At 36.3% G+C, this 21,043-nt stretch overlaps 1 gene segment (V, D, J or C); it reads left to right on the top strand.

Moving 5' to 3' along the window:
• Nucleotides 1-3,953: 3,953 nt before the first annotated feature.
• On the top strand, nucleotides 3,954-4,733 carry LOC131349994 (T cell receptor alpha variable 5-like). The segment is given in 3 exon segments: nucleotides 3,954-3,993; nucleotides 4,146-4,435; nucleotides 4,728-4,733. Coding segments are annotated over 3 exon segments (336 nt in total).
• The last annotated feature ends 16,310 nt before the right edge of the window (nucleotides 4,734-21,043 follow it).

The raw sequence follows: 21,043 nt of genomic DNA, 5'->3' as shown, positions 1-21,043 counted from the left end.
AGTGTACACAAATATTCCATGAGCCTACAAAGCTGCACCATCTCCACACCTTGGCTCTTCAGACCACATCTTCATAAAGGTGACTCCATCCTACAGACCTCTCATCTGCAGAACACAACCATCCTTCAAAATTGTCCAAGTATGGAGTGAGGAGTCTACTTCACAACTGCAGGACTATTTTGAAAACATGGACTGGGAGTTGTTTGCAAAGAGTGGAGACCTGAAAGAATACAGCTCATCCGTTTTGGCCTTCTGCACCAACACCGTGCTAACCACCAAGACTATCAAGGTGTTCCCCAACCAGAAAACATGGCTTGAAAGGAATGTGTGTACTCTGCTGAAGGCGAGAGACACTGTCTACAGGTCAGAGGACAGACTGGCTAATAGTAATGCCCAGAGAGAGCTGAAAATAGGCATCAAAGAAGCCAAGCAGAGATATCAGCAGCGAATCGAGGGCCACTTCATAAACAACAATCCCCACAGCATGTGGACGGTTATCAAAGCCATAACTAACTATAAGAGTAGCACCCCACTGACCAGCGATGACACCACACTTCCTGACACCATGAATGAGTTTTTGTGTGCTTTGATAATCAGACCAGCCAGCAGACAACACCACTGCCCAGAGATGAGCCAGCACTCGTCCTCGAGAACCATCAGATGAGATCCACGCTGAGAAAGATTAACATCACCAAAGCAGCAGGACCAAACAGGGTGCCAGGGTGCACACTGAAGTCATGTGCCGACCAGCTAGCAGGCGTGTTTACCAATATATTCAACCTGTCCCTGCAGCAGGCTGTAGTCCCCACATGTCTCAAATCCACCACCATCGTCCCTGTGCCCAAGAAATAAGTCAGGTGTCTCAATGACTATCGCCTCGTCGCCCTGAAACCAATTATCATGAAGTGCTTTGAGAGGCTGATTCTCCCCCACATCAAGGTCTGCATCCCTTTTGATTTGGACAGCCACCAGTTTGCCTACTGGGAGAACAGGTTAACAGAGGATGCAGTCGCAACCGCACTTCTTCCTAAGAAAACTCAGAAAAGCCAAAGTACCATCTCAGCTCCTAGTAAATTTCCACAGGAGTACAATAGAGAGCATTCTTTGTTTGTAATCTCCACAAATGAGAATTGAACCATCTAGCTTTCTCACTGGCACAATAGGAGCTGCCCATTCTGAGAACTGTACTGGTTTTATAACCTTCTCATCTACCAGTCTCTGAAGCTCTGCCTCCACCAGGGGTTTGACAGCAAAAGTTATTCATCAAGGCTTATAGAATCATGGCTTGGCCTTTGGGTTAACATGAATCTTTGCTGTGTTGCCTCTAAGCTGTCCCAGCATTCCTCTCTAGAACATCTTCCAATTTCAGTGCTGGCATGGCTTTTGATTTATTTACCAACTGTGGCAACAAGTTTAAATCTCTTAGCCAGCTACGCCCCAATAAATTTGGCCCTGCCCCTTCTACCACTATCATGGCCATTTTTTTTACATCCTTGCACTGCACTGCTCATGCTTTATTGTTTTTTACAGATCTTGTCTAATTTATTTTTTTACGTCTGATGACAGACCTCACACCTGGGACCTGTTACACTAGCACACACATTTTGGAAATACCCTGTCATTTATAACAACTGGAATTTAATCTTTAAATCACTGTCACACATCATAGGAAGATCACTCAATCCAGAGCCAATACAGGCAATACAGTATCTTTGGCGTCAAAAATCATAACCTAGAGTTGTCAAACAAAAAATCTAATATCATTGCATTTATCATTCTATTAGCACAAAGATTGATAAAACGTAATCGTAAACTCATTGTGCCCTGATGACAAATGTTATACAGTATAATACCTTCCTCCCATTGTTTATTTATTTATTTATTTATTTATTTTTAATTTATTTATTTATTTATTTATTAACTTAGTTAGTTAGTTATTTAATTGGTTAATTAATTATATTGCTTTTTACATTGCTCATTTTACTATGAACTGTTTAAAAAAGTAAAATAAAACAGTCTTTGCTATATGTTGTGCCTATACAGTAATTTCTTATTTGCCTGGAAAGTAGTTTGAGTTTCAAAAAGTAATGATGGACAGCAGAAGCTGGAGAGTAAACTTCAGCAAAACAACATCAAGTAGATGTGGATGGGCATGAAGCAGATCACAGGCTCCAGTATGAAGGACCATCAGCAGGGGGCAGATTGGACAGAGCCAACAAACTGAATTTGTTTTTTAAGTCTGATGCAGGAAAGGGTACCGGTACTGTGGAAAACACCTTGTCTAGTACCAATATCTAAGAAAGCCACCCCATCTGGCCTCAGAGACTACAGACCAGTTGCTTTGATGTCACATGTCATGAAGGTGTTGAAGAGAATAGTTTTAGCCCACATGGTACCCTCATGGTACAATTCCATATTCACTGATAACAAGTGCACTAAAGACAAGGCTCGGCTCAATCCTCATAGCAGAATTCCACAATGCCATGTGCCTCTTTGTTCTAACTGGAGTAATTACACTGTAGATGTCTTGTTAATACAATCTGAATATAGGTTGAACGTAAAATGTATAATAAAAAGTATATATGTTTGGCTGTCTGGGAAAACATGTCAGATATCACTGTGGCTGAATTCTGAATTCTGTTGTTTATTTTAAGTGTTATGTTTTTGACACCTCAACTTTAAAAAGCCATGAACTTATTTCACCAAAACAATGTTTAAATCTTTTAATTTCCTTTATAATAATGCCTAGGCTGTTGTCACTGACCCTTTCATACTACACAATTGTAATTGCATGTGATAAGTTTATTGGTGTAATAGGGGTGTGTTCACTACATGCTCACTTACAGATAATGTTCATACACTACACTATCTTTTACCTGCTGAAGTGTGTCTGACCTTTAAATCCCACTTTCTCATGGAAATGTGTGTGTGAGAGAGAGAGAGAGAGAGAGAGAGAGAGAGAGAAAGAGAATAAACAATGAATATTTCTACAAATATATTAATTTGCTAAATTAAAAAACTGTTTATTATTGTGTTTAGTTTTTTCTCTTCAGTGAACACAAGATGGCGCAGTCACTTATCTTATTGTGGGTCTAGAACTAGAGCACCACACAACCTGCTCACATTCTCTGAGATGATGGAAGCTACTTTTCACAGGAAAACCTTTGTGACATAGAGTTTACTTGTTCTTCTATCATACATACTGCTGATATAATATCCTAACCCCTGCCCTGGTTACTCTTAGTGCCTAAGATAATTTCAGAGAAGAAATACTAAACTGTTATAGGAATAAATACTCATTTTATCTAATTTTACATCATCTTGAGTACAGTAAAAAGTTTAATTTTTCATATTTAACTGTTAGCTGGTATTAGGTTAATTAAGCCCTAATAATCAAATTTTAGAGAAATTCTTATTCTCAAATAAATCTTATTCTCTTCCACTTAGTGGTTCTAACATTAATCTGCCTGCTGGTGTCTACACAACAATTGTCTAATTTAGAGACATCACTAACATATATAGTTAAACCGTCAAGAATCTAATTATTAGAATATATTTTACTAAAATAAATTATTCATTTTCATCTGGACAGGTTTCCCATATGAGGCTGAATGTAAAGCCAGGATGTTTCAGTAAGAATCAACAATCTGACAACAACATTGGTGACACTGTCATGTGATGCTGTGGGGTGGAGCAAAATTGAAGCTTTATGGTGTTAACATATTAGATTACAGAAAGATCTCTACTGTAATCTACTACTACTGTAGTATTTTTTATATGTAACTACCTTTAACATTGTGTTGTTAGAGCCTTCCAGTCCACCTCACTCCTGAATGTAAAGCCACACACTGGTGACACTGTCATGTGATGCTGTGGGGTGGAGCTTCATGAACTTAACATATCAGTCTTCATAAAGACTTCAAAATATTTTCATTCAGTGAAAACCAGTCATCATGTTTACTGTTATCTTCATGTGTCTGTGGCTTTCACTAGGTGAGTTTTGAATTTTTGTTATTTTAAAAATATTTGTTGAATTAGTGATTAATTAGTCTGTGTGTTGTAAAGGCAAAATATGAGTCAGATTTATGCAATTCTGGCTTTATTATGTAAAGCTTAAAAACAATATATTCTCTTCTCCATGACAGGTGACTCCATGGCAGATTCAATAAAGCCACTTTTCCCTCATGAAGTTGTAAATGAAGGTGATGATGTTACTCTGTCCTGCAGCTACAAAGACTTCAGTGGTACTGTACAGAATCTGCAGTGGTACAGGCAATATCCAAAATCTAAACCTGAGTTCCTTCTTTATATTTTTGAAAATGGAGATCTAAGTCCCAACACTCCCCCAAGAATGTCTGTTAAAGTTCATGATGATAAGAAAGTGGATCTGAACATCTCCTCTGCTGCTGTATCAGACTCTGCTCTATACTACTGTGCTCTGAGGGCCACAGTGACAGGAAATCCAGCTGCACTGTACAAAAACACTGACACAGTTTTGTTATATTGAAAGCAGTTCTACTGATAATTTCGACTTCACAGGCCATATTTGGGGAAAATCTATTTCTATTGTGATTTATGAAGAGTTTATATTTTGAGACATGTTAGATTATTACTTGCTATCCTCAGTGATCAATCTGTTGCTGATTTTTTTTATTTTATATTACTATACTGTATGATAACTTTCAAGTTGCTAATCTTTACAAGTTTTCTGTTTCCACGATTCGTAGGTATGAACTGCTTAATCTGTCTGAATATCATAAAAACTTTGCTGAAGCACAAATCTGCTATAAAGCACAGCGAAAATATATCAAGTATGCTGATGGCAATACAGTGTTAAGTCTCATCAGCAAAATATTGAGTTTACAAAGAGAGAGAAGGTGGAGAAGTGCGAGGACAAGTGTAGAAGGATTAATCCATAGGCGGAACTCTTAATTTCCTGGAGACATGTACGAGAGAAAACATAAAGAAAAGAAATAAAAGGCATCCTGTGCAGCTGAACCATTGTATTATATAAAAAGTACATGCTGTCTCAATGCCCAAGGCACTACAGCAGATAGTGAAAATCACTGAAAAAAAAGAAGAAGCCATCTTGCAGAAGGTATAAGAACATGTGGACAAAAGATGATGTGGAAATTTCCAACCTGAAGTTTTGATCTCTGTAGCTAATGTATTTTTTATTCACTTTAATAATTAAATAGGACAGATTAGTTAAATTGCAGGTTAAATTTAATTCAATATTTATTTATTGTTCTTAGCAAACCAAGATTTCATCCTGAACATCAGCACTTCCTGGGTGTGGCCTTCTAGAGAGGTGTAAAGTTCAGCACATACAGCACTATTATACAGAATCCTCACAGAGCTGTGTTAAATGTTGAAAAAGACGTGTTATTCTCATGTAAAGATATGCTGAAATGCTGTAATTATTACAAATGAAACTGTAAACTATTCCCAGCGTGGTGAGCAATACTTTTGTTTTAAATACAGTATATTGATGGTTCTTGATGTAAACAATGTATATGTCTATTTAAATTTAGCTCCTGCAGATGGCAGAACATGACATGAAAAGACTCTAGAACTGAACCTGATTGGACCTGGACACAACAGAACCATGTGGAGTGTTAAAGTAGCCATGAACATTAAACCTGAACAAAGCTTCAGCACAGATACATGGTGTGTGGAGTGTGGAGTTAGGTGTGTGTTTCAAGAAGCCACATGTTCACTCACTCTGCAGTTCACTCACTGACTCTTCACTGTTCACATATATCACTCAGATTCCTAACTGCTCACACTATTTCACACAACAGAAAATGTCTAAGAACAGAAAATATCAAGAAATAGCAACACTTCCAATAATTCACAGTAAATACAAATATCTGGTTTCTACAAAGTGCAAATATTTGTCATCTATTATCTAGCTCTTAGTAATCACACAAGCTGGCAAACTGTTAGATTATAACACATAGAGGGCAAGTGTTTCAATGCAAAGGAGTGTGGAGAGAGAGAGAGAGAGAGAGAGAGAGAGAGAATAGATTCTTACAACCACAGTTTTTGTTAACACAAAACAGGGACGTAATTTCCACTGGGGACAGAGGGGACATGTCCCCCCACTTTTCAAACTTTTTGTTTTCAGTAACGTCGCGTGCACACTCTAAAAATATCTGACTGAAAGGTGTAATGAACAGGTATCACGGTTGCTGCACAGTCAGCGATGAAACACTAGAAGCAGCAACAGATGACTTTAATGTCATCATGGATGGACAGAAAGAAAAGAGATGTGAGTTGTGGTTGATTCAGTAAATTAATCAGGATAATCATATTTTCATAAACATTCTGTGTAGCATAAAAACGAGTTGACTTTAAACCAGGCATTTTCTCTCAGCAATGTATGACAAGCAGACTCTGGATGCTAGTTTAATGTTAGACTTAATATGATCATAACTCAGTGGTTTTCATATCAGAGGACAGATGAGGTGGACAGTTATGATGCATGGAAAGATGTGATTGAATGGATAGATGGAGAACAATGAAAAATCTTCTTTGTATATATATATATATATATGTATATATATATGTTTGTGATTCCTACCCTGGTGTAGTACAGTGTTGGAGACATAAAAATGATTTACCTTAGGTATTTGTGCTGCACAGAAAATAAGCACAAGGAATGTAAATATTTTAATTTATTCATTAACTAAGGGTGGTGGTTTATGCATGAAAGACAATTATTAAAGTAATCATCAACATCTTCATATAAGTACATATTAATTTTACTGCTGTCTATCTGCACCTGATATTACACAATAATGCTGTAACACACACAGTTCATAAAAGCTTTCTGCTTTTTCTATTCTAAACCCCTGAGGTTTGGTGGATGTGTCTCTGACAGACGTCCTGTTAAACAAGTCATTTATTTTACATTTTCAGGTACAGCAGTCAGTTTAAAATAAAAGTTTCTTTAACAGAGGAAATTGAGTCTCACATTATTTACATTTTATTCACACATAAAACATTAATGATGAACATTTTTGACTTTATAAAATGATTTTCTCAAGTCTTGGTGATCAGCCCCTATTAAACAATAAAGAAAGTAAGACATCTTTTTATATACACAGTTTAGTAGCCTACTATTCTTTTTGGCCGAATTTATCATTATAATCAACTTCATTATTTCCTGGATTTTGTATCACCAAAGTCTCTAAATGTATGTAAATGCAGGAAATGGGATTCAAATCAAAAATATTTTCCCCCATTTTGTGCCCCCCCCCCTTCTCAAATCCAAGTTACACCCTTGATGCAAAAACATTTCTACAGATTTATATAAACAGTATACAGAACAGTACAGTTATCATGAATATACATAAATACAAGTAGGTGGAGCTAGAGGTGGAGATGTACATCAAATAGTAACACTGACATTCATTTCTAAAGCTAGAGGTTTGAACTAAACACTCAGGAAAACAATGTTGTTCCTCTTCGTGGTGTTTTTCACTCTTGCTGATGTTGGTAAGTCATATACACTGCACACAAAATATTATTTTTTTCTAAATAAGAAGACACAATTTTCCATGTGAAATGTGTCATTTATGATTAAAATATCACAATATTGTTGTAATATTTTTATAGCAGAGGCTGCTGACAATAACATTAAACCAGATCAAACCAATGTATTTTCAATGGAAGGCGGCAACATCTCACTGTCCTGCACATATACTGGATCAGTTGACAGACTCCACTGGTATCGACAAAAACCTGGATCAAGACCTGAGTTTCTGCTGCTAACTGATGAAAGTGGTAGTTATGTCACTGAGGCTCAACCACCTCATCCACGATTGTCCATAAAACCAGATAAAACGAGTAAGAAAGTGGATCTGATCATCTCCTCTGCTGCTGTATCAGACTCCGCTCTATACTACTGTGCTCTGAGGCCCACAGTGACAGGAAATCCAGCTGCACTGTACAAAAACTTTCACACAGTTTTGTTATATTGAAAGAAGTTTTGCCAATGATTTAGAGAAAGTTACATGTCCTTTTGGGGGGATTCTCTCTTTCTCTCTACTGATCAGGGTCATGGTTGATATGGAGTCTGTCCCACACATGAGGTAGGAAACACCCTGAATGGGATGTCAGTCCTTTGCAGAGCTCCATACACAAACCCTTTCACATACTTATTTACACATAGTGAATTTATTAGTAAATTTACTACTGTCATGTTTTTTGGAGGTGATGCAAAACTGCACACAAACTGACAGTAACCTGAACTCATCATCAAACTGGGGATCCTGAAGCTGTGATGCAGCAACACTACCTGCTGTGTCACTGTGCTATCACACTGTTAAAATCCTTCTGCTTAAAGTGTTTTCTTGTAGTGTGGTGTTGTGTCATTGCTATTATAAAGAAAGATTTCTACTCTCATGGTACAATTCCATATTGACTGATAACAAGTGCACTAAAGACAAGGCTCAGGTCAATCCTCATAGCAGAATTCCACAATGCCAGTGGACTCATGATCCTCTCTGTTCTGTCTGGAGTAATTACACTGCAGATGGCTTGTAAATGAAATTTAAATATAAGGTATATTTATATATTTATCTATAATTTTATATTATATATTAAATTATTAATCCAGAGCATATGTGTGGCTCTCAGGGAAAACATGACAGATATCACTTTGGCTGAATTCTGGGGTTTATTTTAAGTTTTATGTATTTTGACACCTCAACTTTAACAAGCCATAAACATATTTCACCAAGCAATATTTAAATCTTTTATTTACTTTATAATCTTGCATAGGCTGTTGTCACTGAACCTTTCATACTACACAATTGTAATTGCATGTGATCAGTTTATTGGTGTAATAGGGGTGTGTTCACTACATGCTCACTCACAGATAATGTTCACACACTACACTATCTTTTACCTGCTGAAGTGTGTCTCTCCCTTAAATCCCTTTTTTTCATGAAAATGTGTGTGTGTGTGTGTGACAGAGAGAGAGAGAGAGAGAGAGAGAGAGAGAGAGATTTTAAATTGCTAAATTAAAAGCATATAAAAGTATTATTAATGTGTTGTGTTTTTCTCTTCAGTGAACACAAGATGGCGCAGTCACTTATCTTATTGTGGGTCTAGAACTAGAGCACCACACAACCTGCTCACATTCTCTGAGATGATGGAAGCTACTTTTCACAGTAAAACCTTTGTGACATAGAGTATACTTGTTCTTCTATCATACATACTGCTGATATAATATCCTAACCCCTGCCCTGGTTACTCTTAGTGCCTAAGATAATTTCAGAGAAGAAATACTAAAGTGTTATAAGAACAAATACAGTAAAAGGTTTTATTTGTCATATTTAACAATTGCAGCTGAGTATTAACTTAAGCTTAATTAAGCCTTAATAATCAACAATCAGTCATGTGATGCTGTGGGGTGGAGCAATTTTATAGCTTTATGGTGTTAACATATTAAATATTAACATATTAAAATGAACACTATAGCTTTATGGTGTTAACATATTAATCTAGCCATGGGGGTCACAGTCCAGTGACTTCTGTGCTGGTCCCAGATAAATAAAGTGTCATAAAAAAACATAAAGCATCAGGAAGGGCATCCAGCGTAAAACATTGCCAAATTTAATGATGGAACGGTTCTTGGGTATGAATTGTAAACTGATCAATCTGTCTGAATATCATAAAAACTTTGCTGAAGCACAAATCTTCTTTAAAACACAGCATGAATCATATCTTCAAGTATGCTGATGACAATACAGTGTTGAGTCTCATCAGCAAAATATTGAGTTTACATACAGAGAGAAGGTGGAGGAGTGCGAGGACAAGTGTAGAAGGATTAATCCATAGGGGGAACTCTTAATTTCCTGCAGACATATATGAGAGAAAACATAAAAAAGAAATAAAAAGCATCCTGTGCGGCTGTACCATTGTTTAATATGAAAAGAGTATTCTGTCTCAGAGCACAAGACACTACAACAGATGAAACAGATGAGGTGAAAAACACAAAAAACTTCATCACTCTTACTTCAATCAAGGATCCTTACCAGAAAGTGTACAATAAATACAGTTTAAAATAATAAAGTTTGTGCATCGAGCCACTAGCTTTGTTTGTTTATTGATTTAATGTTTTCAACTATCTAACTGAGTATTAAACTTTTACTCACCGTGTTTGTGCTTTCTTGGGAAATGTCCGTCATGTTCGGACACGTGCTTTTACGGTCATGTGACCTGAATATATTTGCATACATAATGGTGGTTGGGCGGGGTATTCAAATAAATGAGCTTGTTTCATGTTTGTGTTATTGTTTTATATTGAAATGTCTCAAAAAGACTTTTTATGTCCTGACACTTACATCTGACTATAAAAAATCAACAATTAACATATCATTTTTTTCAGTGGGAGTACATATATTACTTTAAAGGTCCTGGTCATGGCTTGAACCCCATTCTGCCATTCAACAAACCAGCAACCCTTAACTACTTGAACCACCACAGCTGACAGAGTCCTTTCAACATACAACAGACTTCTGTACAGGATCACAACACAAAGGAAAGAAACCAGTGTCAGAAGTGGGATTTGAACCCACACCGCCAGGGGAGACTGCAACCTAAATGGAGTTCAGTTCTGAGTGAATGAGCATTTATTAGGCTGCAGCTACAGGTCAGGGTTGAGTGTGTTTCTGTGTGATCATATACTGTCTGATAGATTTAAATTTACGCTTCCAGCAGTATCCATAACCACAGGTAATGAGGTAATAAATAAAATAAGCTACAAATATAACAAAAACACAAAATACCTGAATTTAAGGGTACAAAATATAACAAAAAAATATAACAAATATATAACAAAATATAAAAAAAACCTATAATAAAATAAATATAACAAAAAATACTAAACACAGATTTAAAGGTATATGAGATAAGGATTGTGGAAAAACATGATTCTGAAAGTACAGACATAATGAGGTAATGTACAAAAACTGGGTATGTGCAAAAACAGCATGTTTATAGGTCCTGTGCAAATTTATCTATCTATCTATCTATCTATCTATCTATCTATCTATCTATCTATCTATCTATCTATCTATCTATCTATCTATCTATCTATCCATCCATCTATCTATCTGCAGATGTTAAAGGACGCCAGCCTTCTAAGGAAGTCCAGGCGGCTCTGTCCTCTCCTGCACAGAGTTTCTGTGTTGGCAGTCCAGTCCATTTGATCATCCAGCTGTACTCCAAGGTATCTGTAGGTCTTGACAAACTCCACACAGTCACCGTTGATGGTCACAGGCTCCGGTTGAGGCCTGGGCCTCCTGAAGTCCACCACCATCTCCATGGTCTTTGTTGTGTAGAGGTGCAGATGGTTACAGTCGCACCATGCAACGAAGTCCTGTATCAGTTTTCTGTCCTCCTCCACCTCATAGCAAGGTTGGGGATTTTTCAGGGTGGATCTGGGGCTTGGTTCCACAAGGTTTAAAGCTGTAGTTTTTTTCATTCTAGGCTGTGCTAATGGTGTAGTAGATGAGTGAAATATTACATTGCAGTATGTAATAAATATGAATAAATATGAGTGGGCAGAGCTACATTTGGAGACATCTGAGATCCTACATACATAGTGCTAGACCTATATGTAGAATTTGCAGTTATTACATACAATATCATTAAAAATGTTTGTCTTATATTTGTGATATATTTGTCTCCAGCAAGGACAAGCACATTACAGCTGCATTGAATAAAATGGGCTCTGGACAGATTCTCTCATCATAGGATAAGAAACTTTACCCTTTCTTTATAAACACAGTTTCATGTTTAAATGACCAATCAGCAGATATGAGATCAAGTCAACTAGTTTTACACAGCGGTTTTATTAAGCAATGAGTTAAATGTCAATAAAGAATAATAGATAACAGAATGAAAAGAGCCTGGTTTGTTCCTCACATAATAAAATACCACCCCATGAAAATGTAATCCTATTTAATAAACATGCTTTCAAATACCTTATTGTCCAGACACCACTTATAAAATATAAACAATAATAAAATAAAATATATTTACTCATTTTAATTATTAGTATTATTTTTTCTTGCTGTCAGTTTTTGTTTGTTTACAATGTGAAGAGTTTCAGCACAGTTTCCAAACAAGGCTTAATGTAAAGCCAGGATGTTTCACTGTCATCAACACTGGAGACACTGTCATGTGATGCTGGGGGGTGGAGCTTCCTGAACATTTATCATGGTAATATATTAGAGTACAGAAAGAGCTTTTTCATTCAGCTAAAACCAGTCATCATGTTCACTGTTATATTCATGTGTCTGTGGCTTTCACTAGGTGAGTTAACACCTTTTGTTAGTTTAGATATTATGTATTGTTTATTAATTGTCTGGTGTTATAGAAAGCATGATTTCTGTGTGTAATTCTGGCTTGATTGTGTTAAACTTTATGTTCTCTTCTCTATGACAGGTGACTCCATGGCAGATTCAATAAAGCCACTTTTCACCCATGAAGTTGTAGATGAAGGTGATGATGTTACTCTGTCCTGTGAATATGAAACAAGTGATACAGGATTCTCCCTGCACTGGTACAGACAATATCCAAAATCTAAACCTGAGTTCCTTCTTTATATTCACCAATATGGAGATCTAAGTGCTAACATTCCCCCAAGAATGAATGCTACACTTAAAGATAAGAAAGTGGATCTGATCATCTCCTCTGCTGCTGTATCAGACTCTGCACTATATTACTGTGCTCTGGCGCCCACAGTGACAGGAAATCCAGCTGCACTGTACAAAAACATTCACACTGTTTTCTTTCTCTCTCAAAATGTATATTTTTAATTTAGTTTATATTACTGGTAAATGTTGTATTATTTAGAGACAGCTCCTTTCTTGATGGGATGCCAGTCTTTCACAGTGCATCATGCACACACATTCACAATCTCCTTCACTCTTAGGAGCAATTTCTAATTAAATTAGTGCACTAAAGACAAGCTATGGCTCCAGATATATAACATTGAACTATATATAGCATCTAGGATAATTCACTCAGACCAGTGATGAGGTAATGAGGAAATCTCCAGAACTAAGGAATGAGTTTGAGGCTTTGCAGGATATAAGAATTAGACCTCTCATGCTTTGTTGCTTCTATTGGGATGGAGTATATCTGTGTAATTTAACACTGCAGTGTTTTGTCGATTCATTTTATATGTTGTGTGTACTTTAATCTGTTTGTGTTAAAGCATTACACAGGAAACCTGCACTTCACATAGAATTATCTCTTCAGATGGTATAACCACTACAGACCAATTCCTGGTATTTTTACACAAGTGACTAGAACTGCCTTATTTATTAGTCCATCTTTTTTTTTTCTCTTGTGCACAGTGTCCAGTTTGAGTTCAGTTCAATTCAATTCAGTTTTAACTCTGAACTCTGTTACAAACCCAGAGACCACAGATATTAGGTATGCTCTTGTCATGTAATGTTTCTGAAACAACCAATACAGTTTAGTTATTGAGGTTTATCACTGTTTTCAACAACTCTTTAAAACAATAACATGCCCAAATACAAACTCAGCAACATTTCAGATAGAAATACATTGGGAATTATAAATCCATCACACACTACCCAGTGCTGTAAATGCAATTTAAATATATGATCTAATATAAAATAATACAAATACAGAAGATCTGGATGACGTGGATGACCAGAAAAAAATGAACCATGTCAAGCATGTCATATAAACATTCATACATATATGAATATGTCTAGGGATGTAGTTTCTTTACAGTTTATACGATTCATTGTAACAAATGTTTATTCATCTATTCAGACAGTCATTATGCATGTACACACAACTGCATGTTACTTTGCTGCATTTAAGCTAAGACAATGTCCTGATAATATTTGACCTGATTATAATACTAGTACTCAGGCTTTACTGACAACATATTTTCATCCGCTAACATTTTTAAGCTGCAGTTGCAGCTTAAAAACAGTAAGCAGCTGCTTATATTGTTTATGAAACAATAAAACAATTTATTGAAACAAAAGCCAACAACAGTGGTGGGTATACCACAACAAAAAATGTCAGTGTCTCAATAATTTGTCATGTGCCCTTGACCATCAATTACAGCTTGACAACGAAGTCTCATGCTGTTCACGAGTCGACTTCTTGTCTGCTGAGGCATGGCATTCCACTCTTCTTGAAGGGCGGCCCTCAGGTCATTGAGGTTCTGGGGTGCAGGGTTACGAGCCTCTACATGGTGACTCAGATGATCCCATAGGTTTTCTATGGGATTCAGGTCTGGAGAAAGTGCAGGCCACTCCATTTGAGGTACCCCAGCCTCCAGCAGTAGTTTCCTAATGATGCGACCTCGATGAGCTGGAGCATTGTCATCCATGAAGATGAAATTAGGCCTGTGTTGTTCATGCAGGGGCACAATGACTGAATTAATGATGTTATTCATTTAGTATTGGCTTGTCACTGTACTATTCACAAGATGTAGGGCAGTTCTGTATTGAGTAGACACACCTGCCCAGACTGTAACACCACCACAACAGTGGCTGATGCATAGCGCTCTCCTTGAAGTATCCAACATCATTGGCAGCCATCATTTCTGCTCAACGTGAATTGACTTTCATCAGAGAACAGCACTGAGGCCCACTGGTCCCTCGTCCAGCATAAATGCTTCCTGGCCCATGAAAGACGATGACGCCTGTGCCTGGTGGTGTGGTCAGGTACTCTTGCAGGTCGTCTAGCACGCAGACCACGCTGATGTAAACGGTTTTGAATGGTCTGATGCGACACATGGGTGTCTCTCACCTCCCTTAAATGTGCCTGGAGTTGAGTGGCATTCATCATCTGGTTCCGCAGGGCACTCTTCACAATGAAGTGGTCATCAACGTGTGGGATGTGGCCAAAGGACGTCCACTTCTATGCCTTTCTGTGACTCTTCCAGTCTCTCTGTATCTCTGTCGCAACCTGCTGATGACACTCTGTGACACTCTAAGCTCAGTGGCCACTTCCCTCTGAGAACATCCTGTTTGAAGCCTCGCAATGGTGATCAATTGTTGATCACTTGTTGAAAACTGTTGATCAATTGTTAGGTGTGGTCTTGGTCTCATGATGTCAAAATGTGAACAGCATGATGAAGAGGACTGTTTAAATACCAATTCTAATTGAACCAGAAAATTTATTGGTCGATTCATGGATCAAACACCAGTTGTGAATTTTGCCATTAAGCACCTTGTTAGAGAACAGCAAGTTCTGCAAAAAGTACTGAAACACTGAACAGTTGGACATGTACATTCAAAAGTGTAGAGAAGGTCAAATTAAGTTCACCTGTAAAGGTTATAGTGCATTTTAGGTGCATCCTGAAATTTCACCCGGAAACTGTATATCCTTAATTTTTTGTGAGTAGTGTATATGAGCCCTTGTGTGCCTGCCTTTGCCAGTCATTGTTTGTTTGTTTGTTTTATCATGTTTCCACGTTTGCTGGTCCGTATGATGGACCGTTCATGGTTTGTTTAGTTTGTTTTCTGTTTTGTTTAGTCCTGTCTCCCCCCTGTGAATAAAGCAGTGCTTTGTTTAATCCTGCACATGGGTCTGCTTTTCATGGTGTGCGGGGGCATGTGGTGTCCACAGAGATCCAGGTTCGAGCCCTGTTGGTAGGCGGGGCACACGGATGTTACAGGTAGGTCATTTATATTATTCATTATATTTTTATATTAAATAAAATGTTTCTTTGCAACAGTGAATGTAGATATAAATCTGTCATTTATATAAGAGAGTTCTGTGCTGACAAAACAATGTTACTTATCCACCCTGTTATAACAGCTGTTATTAATATCAATAAATCTATATTAACAAGATGTACTAATTTCTATTTGAATGTTTTGAAGTGATTCATATTGTATGTGTATATTCATGTGTAAACAAGATTCAGACAAATTCATCTGAAATGCATTTAAATACAGACAAATATTTTAATAAGAGAAGCTCTTAGAAAGCATACTACAGAATACATGAGCAAAGAATTGTGTTTAATAGAGAAAATGTATTCAGTCATAGCTTTATTAACTGCTGTTTATATTCTTATTGTATTATCTGACTGCAAATGAAAGAGAAAAGAACAATAATTCCCGACTGTGGTTATTCAGCTATACTGGAATAATGTTGTATTGTGTTGGTGACAGTTCAGTGATACTGTGTGAAGTGGTGATCTGTATACAGTTACAGCACAACAGTGTCACTTCCTGGGTGTGGCCTTCTAGCGACGTGTAAAGTTCAGCACATACAGCACTATTATACAGAATCCTCACAGAGCTGTGTTCAGAAATGGATCAACTATACAACTTACTGTACATAGTGAGATACATACCACTGATTCTCACTCTAGTTACAGGTAATTCATTTCATCACTTACTTAATTGTATTAAATAATATTTATGTTTTTAGAGTATATAGTAATTTTCTGATTTTCAGGTCAATATCTGTTTTTGTAAAATGCCTTACAGTTTTCTTCTTAATGTTCTTTACAACAGGTAGTTTTGCAGATAAAATTTGGCCAACAAATGAAGATACCATCGTTAGGAAGGAAACAGAGACTGTTACTCTGAAATGTTCATATGAGTCAAGCAGTGAAAATATTCGGCTTTACTGGTACAAACAATAACCTAACAGAGCACCACAGTTTTTACTGTATAAAGGCGCAAGGTCATTTTCAAGAGAGCACAAACCCACTGATACTCGATTAGAGACTCAAACAAGCAGAGACTCTACTGAACTTACTATCAGAGGACTAAAGCTCTCAGATTCTGCACTCTATCATTGTGCTCTAAGAGTTGGAACACAGTGATACAGAGTCACTGAAAGGCTTTACAAAAACGTATAAACCAGTATAAATGAAGATTCTAAAACCACATCAAAGATCCTTCCTTTACCAACCTGTTATCAGATAACCACAGACACAAACAATGTTTGTAGTAATTCTGTGGTATAAATGAATAAATAAAAAAGTAAGCAAGCAAGCAAACTAATAAATAAAAATAAAATGTGTTTAAAAACCACATAAGCCGCATTGTTATGAACAAACAGTATTTTATAGACACAGATCCATTGTTTTGGATGTTTGGGTGCATATGACATGAAATTAAGTTTATTGATCTTTTCTTGCCAGTTTTTTCCATGACTCACTGTAATTAATAGTCATTTAAAACAAACAAATAAACAAATAAATAAATAAAATGGTAGATTCATTTATTCCTTCAGTCTTGTGTGTTTTATGTTTGTACAGATCACTGTTACTTTGTTGGATGTGAGCTAGAGCAATGACCTTTTACAAACCCCTCAGAACAGATGTGAGTGATTGTAGAACAATGAGATTAATTGTACAGATACAGTTGTACAAATGAAATGGATAAATAAAAAAACTCCTATAGAGAATAGAACGTTCAGTAGAAAGTTCATTGTCACATTAACTGCATGTACATTTGATTAATAAAGCTTAATGTGTCTTTTACTGTATATATACTAAAACATGACTGTGGGATTATGGATGTCTCTGACATTTGAGTTAACTCTATTCTGTTCCCACTAGAACTGTGACATTCAGGATTTCCTGAACAGATTCTTATCAGCCAGTATTTGTTATGTTGCAGCTGCAGGACACTAAGCACCTGTTTATGATGTTTAGAAGGTAAAGTGGGTTTATATGTGATTATATAATATGTTTATGTAGTTTTATTAATGTCAGAGACACACTGATAGAAATTAAGCTACACATCTAATATGTTTAAGATAAAATAACTTACTTTTGAGGAAATACTTGACACAGTTATGTACATTTGTCAATTTCCAACAAACAGTACCACTAATTGACCTCTTATAGCCAGCAGTGAATAAAGTCTTAGGGTTTAACAGAAGTCAGACAATAGTATGATGTTAAGGGTGACTTTATGAAACAGCTGAAAGGACAGTGTTCTGTACTGATACATTGTGGCTCTGGTGTAGTGGGATATCTTTATTGCTCTGGTAACTGCATCCATTCAAAGGTGAAACTATATTATTGCTCAGTACATGTTGAATTGTATTCATCAAGAAAAACTATTTTCCATTATGTGCGACAGAATGAATAGAAAATTATGGACACCCATAATTTTATATCATACACCTATAATCAATTCCAATCCTTCTTTTCTCCTGAGTGAACAAAGTTATCTTGTCCACCATGTAATCCTTTGGACACAGTGGTTTAAAGTAATATTTTGAGTTTAATGTGAAATAAAAATATTTGTAAAAATATGCTTCAAGTGTCCTGTATTGATCATTTATTTTTCATATAAAACCTCAGATGGAGTGGTGAGTGAGCCTGTTGGTCACATTAGGTGTTTTCAGGGTAAAATAATGAACAAAGCCTGCTACTGCTTTCAGGTCAGCTGTGTTGAGCAAAGCTATCACCCCACTCAAAATACCAGTGACTGCCTTGTCACACTCAGTGGACTTGGGGCCGTCAAATTTATAAATGATAAAACCCACCCCATTTTTCTTTGTGTTTAGAAAATGCTTAAGACTGGTTGTGTGGTGCAGTAATTACAGTTAATAAACCCTGGTGTCCCTCTGCCCCCTGGTGACACATATTCTGATCAACAGTGTCAGCTGCAGGAAGTGTGGAGCTCCACAGGCTATGACAGTAAACTCCTTCAGCTTTATCTTTCAGCAGATTACCATCTCTATCGTGCTGCTCTTTAATCTTATTCTCTTAATACTTCTACTAGGTATGTTTGTTTTAATAGAATAATTACATTTTTTAATATTTCATTCAGTTTTTACATTTTTCTTTTCTCTTTTTTCCACAGGGAGCACATCAATGTAAATGACTGAGCATCTTATAGCAGAAGAGCATGTCTTGGAAGATAATTATGTCATTCTGTCCTGCAATTTCACTGCTACTGCAGGTGATTATATACCAGAGTTTTGTGTCTCCATCCATGTATTTGATTCTGGAAAGCAGTCAAAGCTGAGAGATTGTGATTTTTTTTTGACATTGATATTTTTTAAATAAATAACGTACTTGTAAACATATTCTGTATTTTAATTTTGTTATTCAGTGTAAAGAATGTAAACTCACTTTTATGCTGATGTATGCCAGGCAGCTGTGGAATTGTGTAAATAATACCTTACTTTGGATAAAATTAAAGGAAAGTTGAATAAAAGAAAACTGCAGTTTACCAATGCATGAGTTATGGTGTAGTATATGTACTACATGTGTAGCTTCTGAGAAAATCCATCAGATATTACTGTGAATAAACTCTGGAAAACACTCAAACATTATGAAAAAGATTGTGCTTGATAAAGACCCATATTAACAAATCTAGTAGTAAATGCAGTCAGTCTGCCTAAAGATGTCTAAAACCTGGTTAGTTATGCTGCATTTCTTCAGTAAAGACTTTATCCTGATCAGGGTCACGGTGGCTCCAGAATCTATCATGGACACACTAGGCACAAGGAGGAAACACACCATATCACAGGAGTGGAAAAAGTGCTGAGAATCAAGCACATGGACACTAACACACATCATGAAGCCTTGTACATTGTTACTCTTTGTGTACGCCTATTTTTTATGCTGGCTACTGGAACCAGTGCTAGTCTATAGCATTAATGATGAAAAGAAACTTTTTTCAGTTATTTGTTAGCTGAATTTGTACATATTGTAAGACTTTTTCAAATTTAGATGGTATTCATACCTTCTGAGACAAATGGGACTCATTTAGTCAAGTATTTGTTTACTCCAGCATAGTGAAACATTTTATTTATGGAGTGCTTTATCAAGGGGAGGCTCATAGCATTAATTACATTGTGTAGCATGTAGCACTACAGAATAACTTAAATTAATTTAAATATATGGTTGAATGCAGTTATTAAATACAGACACAATATGAGATTAATAAAGGGTGTCTTATTCTAGTGAACTGCTTAAAATTATCATTAAATTTAGCAAAAATCAGCCTTAACAGATTTAAACATGACATAAAATATATTATGAACATTCATTGCTTGTTTCAGTCAATTAACTTAAACAATGGATTTATTACATATGATACCAGAACTGACATGACTATGAGTAAAAGTGGGTGGAGCTAGATGTGGTAAGATACAGTTTAGAAAGTTTCACAGAGATCCTGCCATTTATACCTACTGCAAGAGAGACACAACAGTCATGTTACTCTTCTTTATTTTCATAGTTGTTAAAAACATTGGTAAGTCATTTATATTATACACAAACTTTAGATGAATGCTGGAAATGAGCTGATACCTAAACATGATTAATTAACTTACACAATGAAAGTAGAAATGTTTATGTTGTTGTAATGTTTTACAGCAGGTGCTGTTGACAGCAGCATTACACCAGAACAAACCATCATATCTTCAAGTGAAGGCAGCAACATCACACTGACCTGCACATATGATGACTCAGCAGACTATCTCCACTGGTATCGACAAAAACCTCAATCAGGACCCGAATATCTCCTGCAGATTCATAAATCCACAGATGGTGTCACTAAATCTGAACATGACCCACGACTATCCACCAAAGTTCATAAAAAGGACGAGAAAGTAGATCTGGAGATCTTTCCTGCTGCAGTATCAGACTCTGCACTGTACTACTGCACCATGGAGCCCACAGAGACACAAAACTCATACAGACTGTACAAAAAGTCAAGCTGCATTTGTTTTTTTTCTCAGCAAGGGGAGATGTTTACCTGTTTCATTCAAATACACTTTTCTTTCTTAATTCTCAGACTTTGACGTTCATTTGCTTGAATATCAACAATGATCGTCTTGGATATGTTGCTAATGCTTATTGGTTGAATAACCAGAGAAGAATAGATCCGTTAAAAATAAATGTTAATATTTAATAAAAAAAATATTTTTGCTAATGCTCATGGTGTTATTTTGTTATTCTCCTGATGTAATAAAATATAACACAAGGTTTACTAACAATATGTATTTAAGTATTTTAAGGTGCTGATTTTTAATGTAA

The sequence above is a fragment of the Hemibagrus wyckioides genome, unplaced genomic scaffold (genome assembly GCF_019097595.1).
Source record: "Hemibagrus wyckioides isolate EC202008001 unplaced genomic scaffold, SWU_Hwy_1.0 Contig2, whole genome shotgun sequence".
Lineage (NCBI taxonomy): Eukaryota > Metazoa > Chordata > Actinopteri > Siluriformes > Bagridae > Hemibagrus > Hemibagrus wyckioides.
Note: the sequence above shows the minus strand (reverse complement) of the source record. Positions and strands in the feature narration are given on the sequence as shown.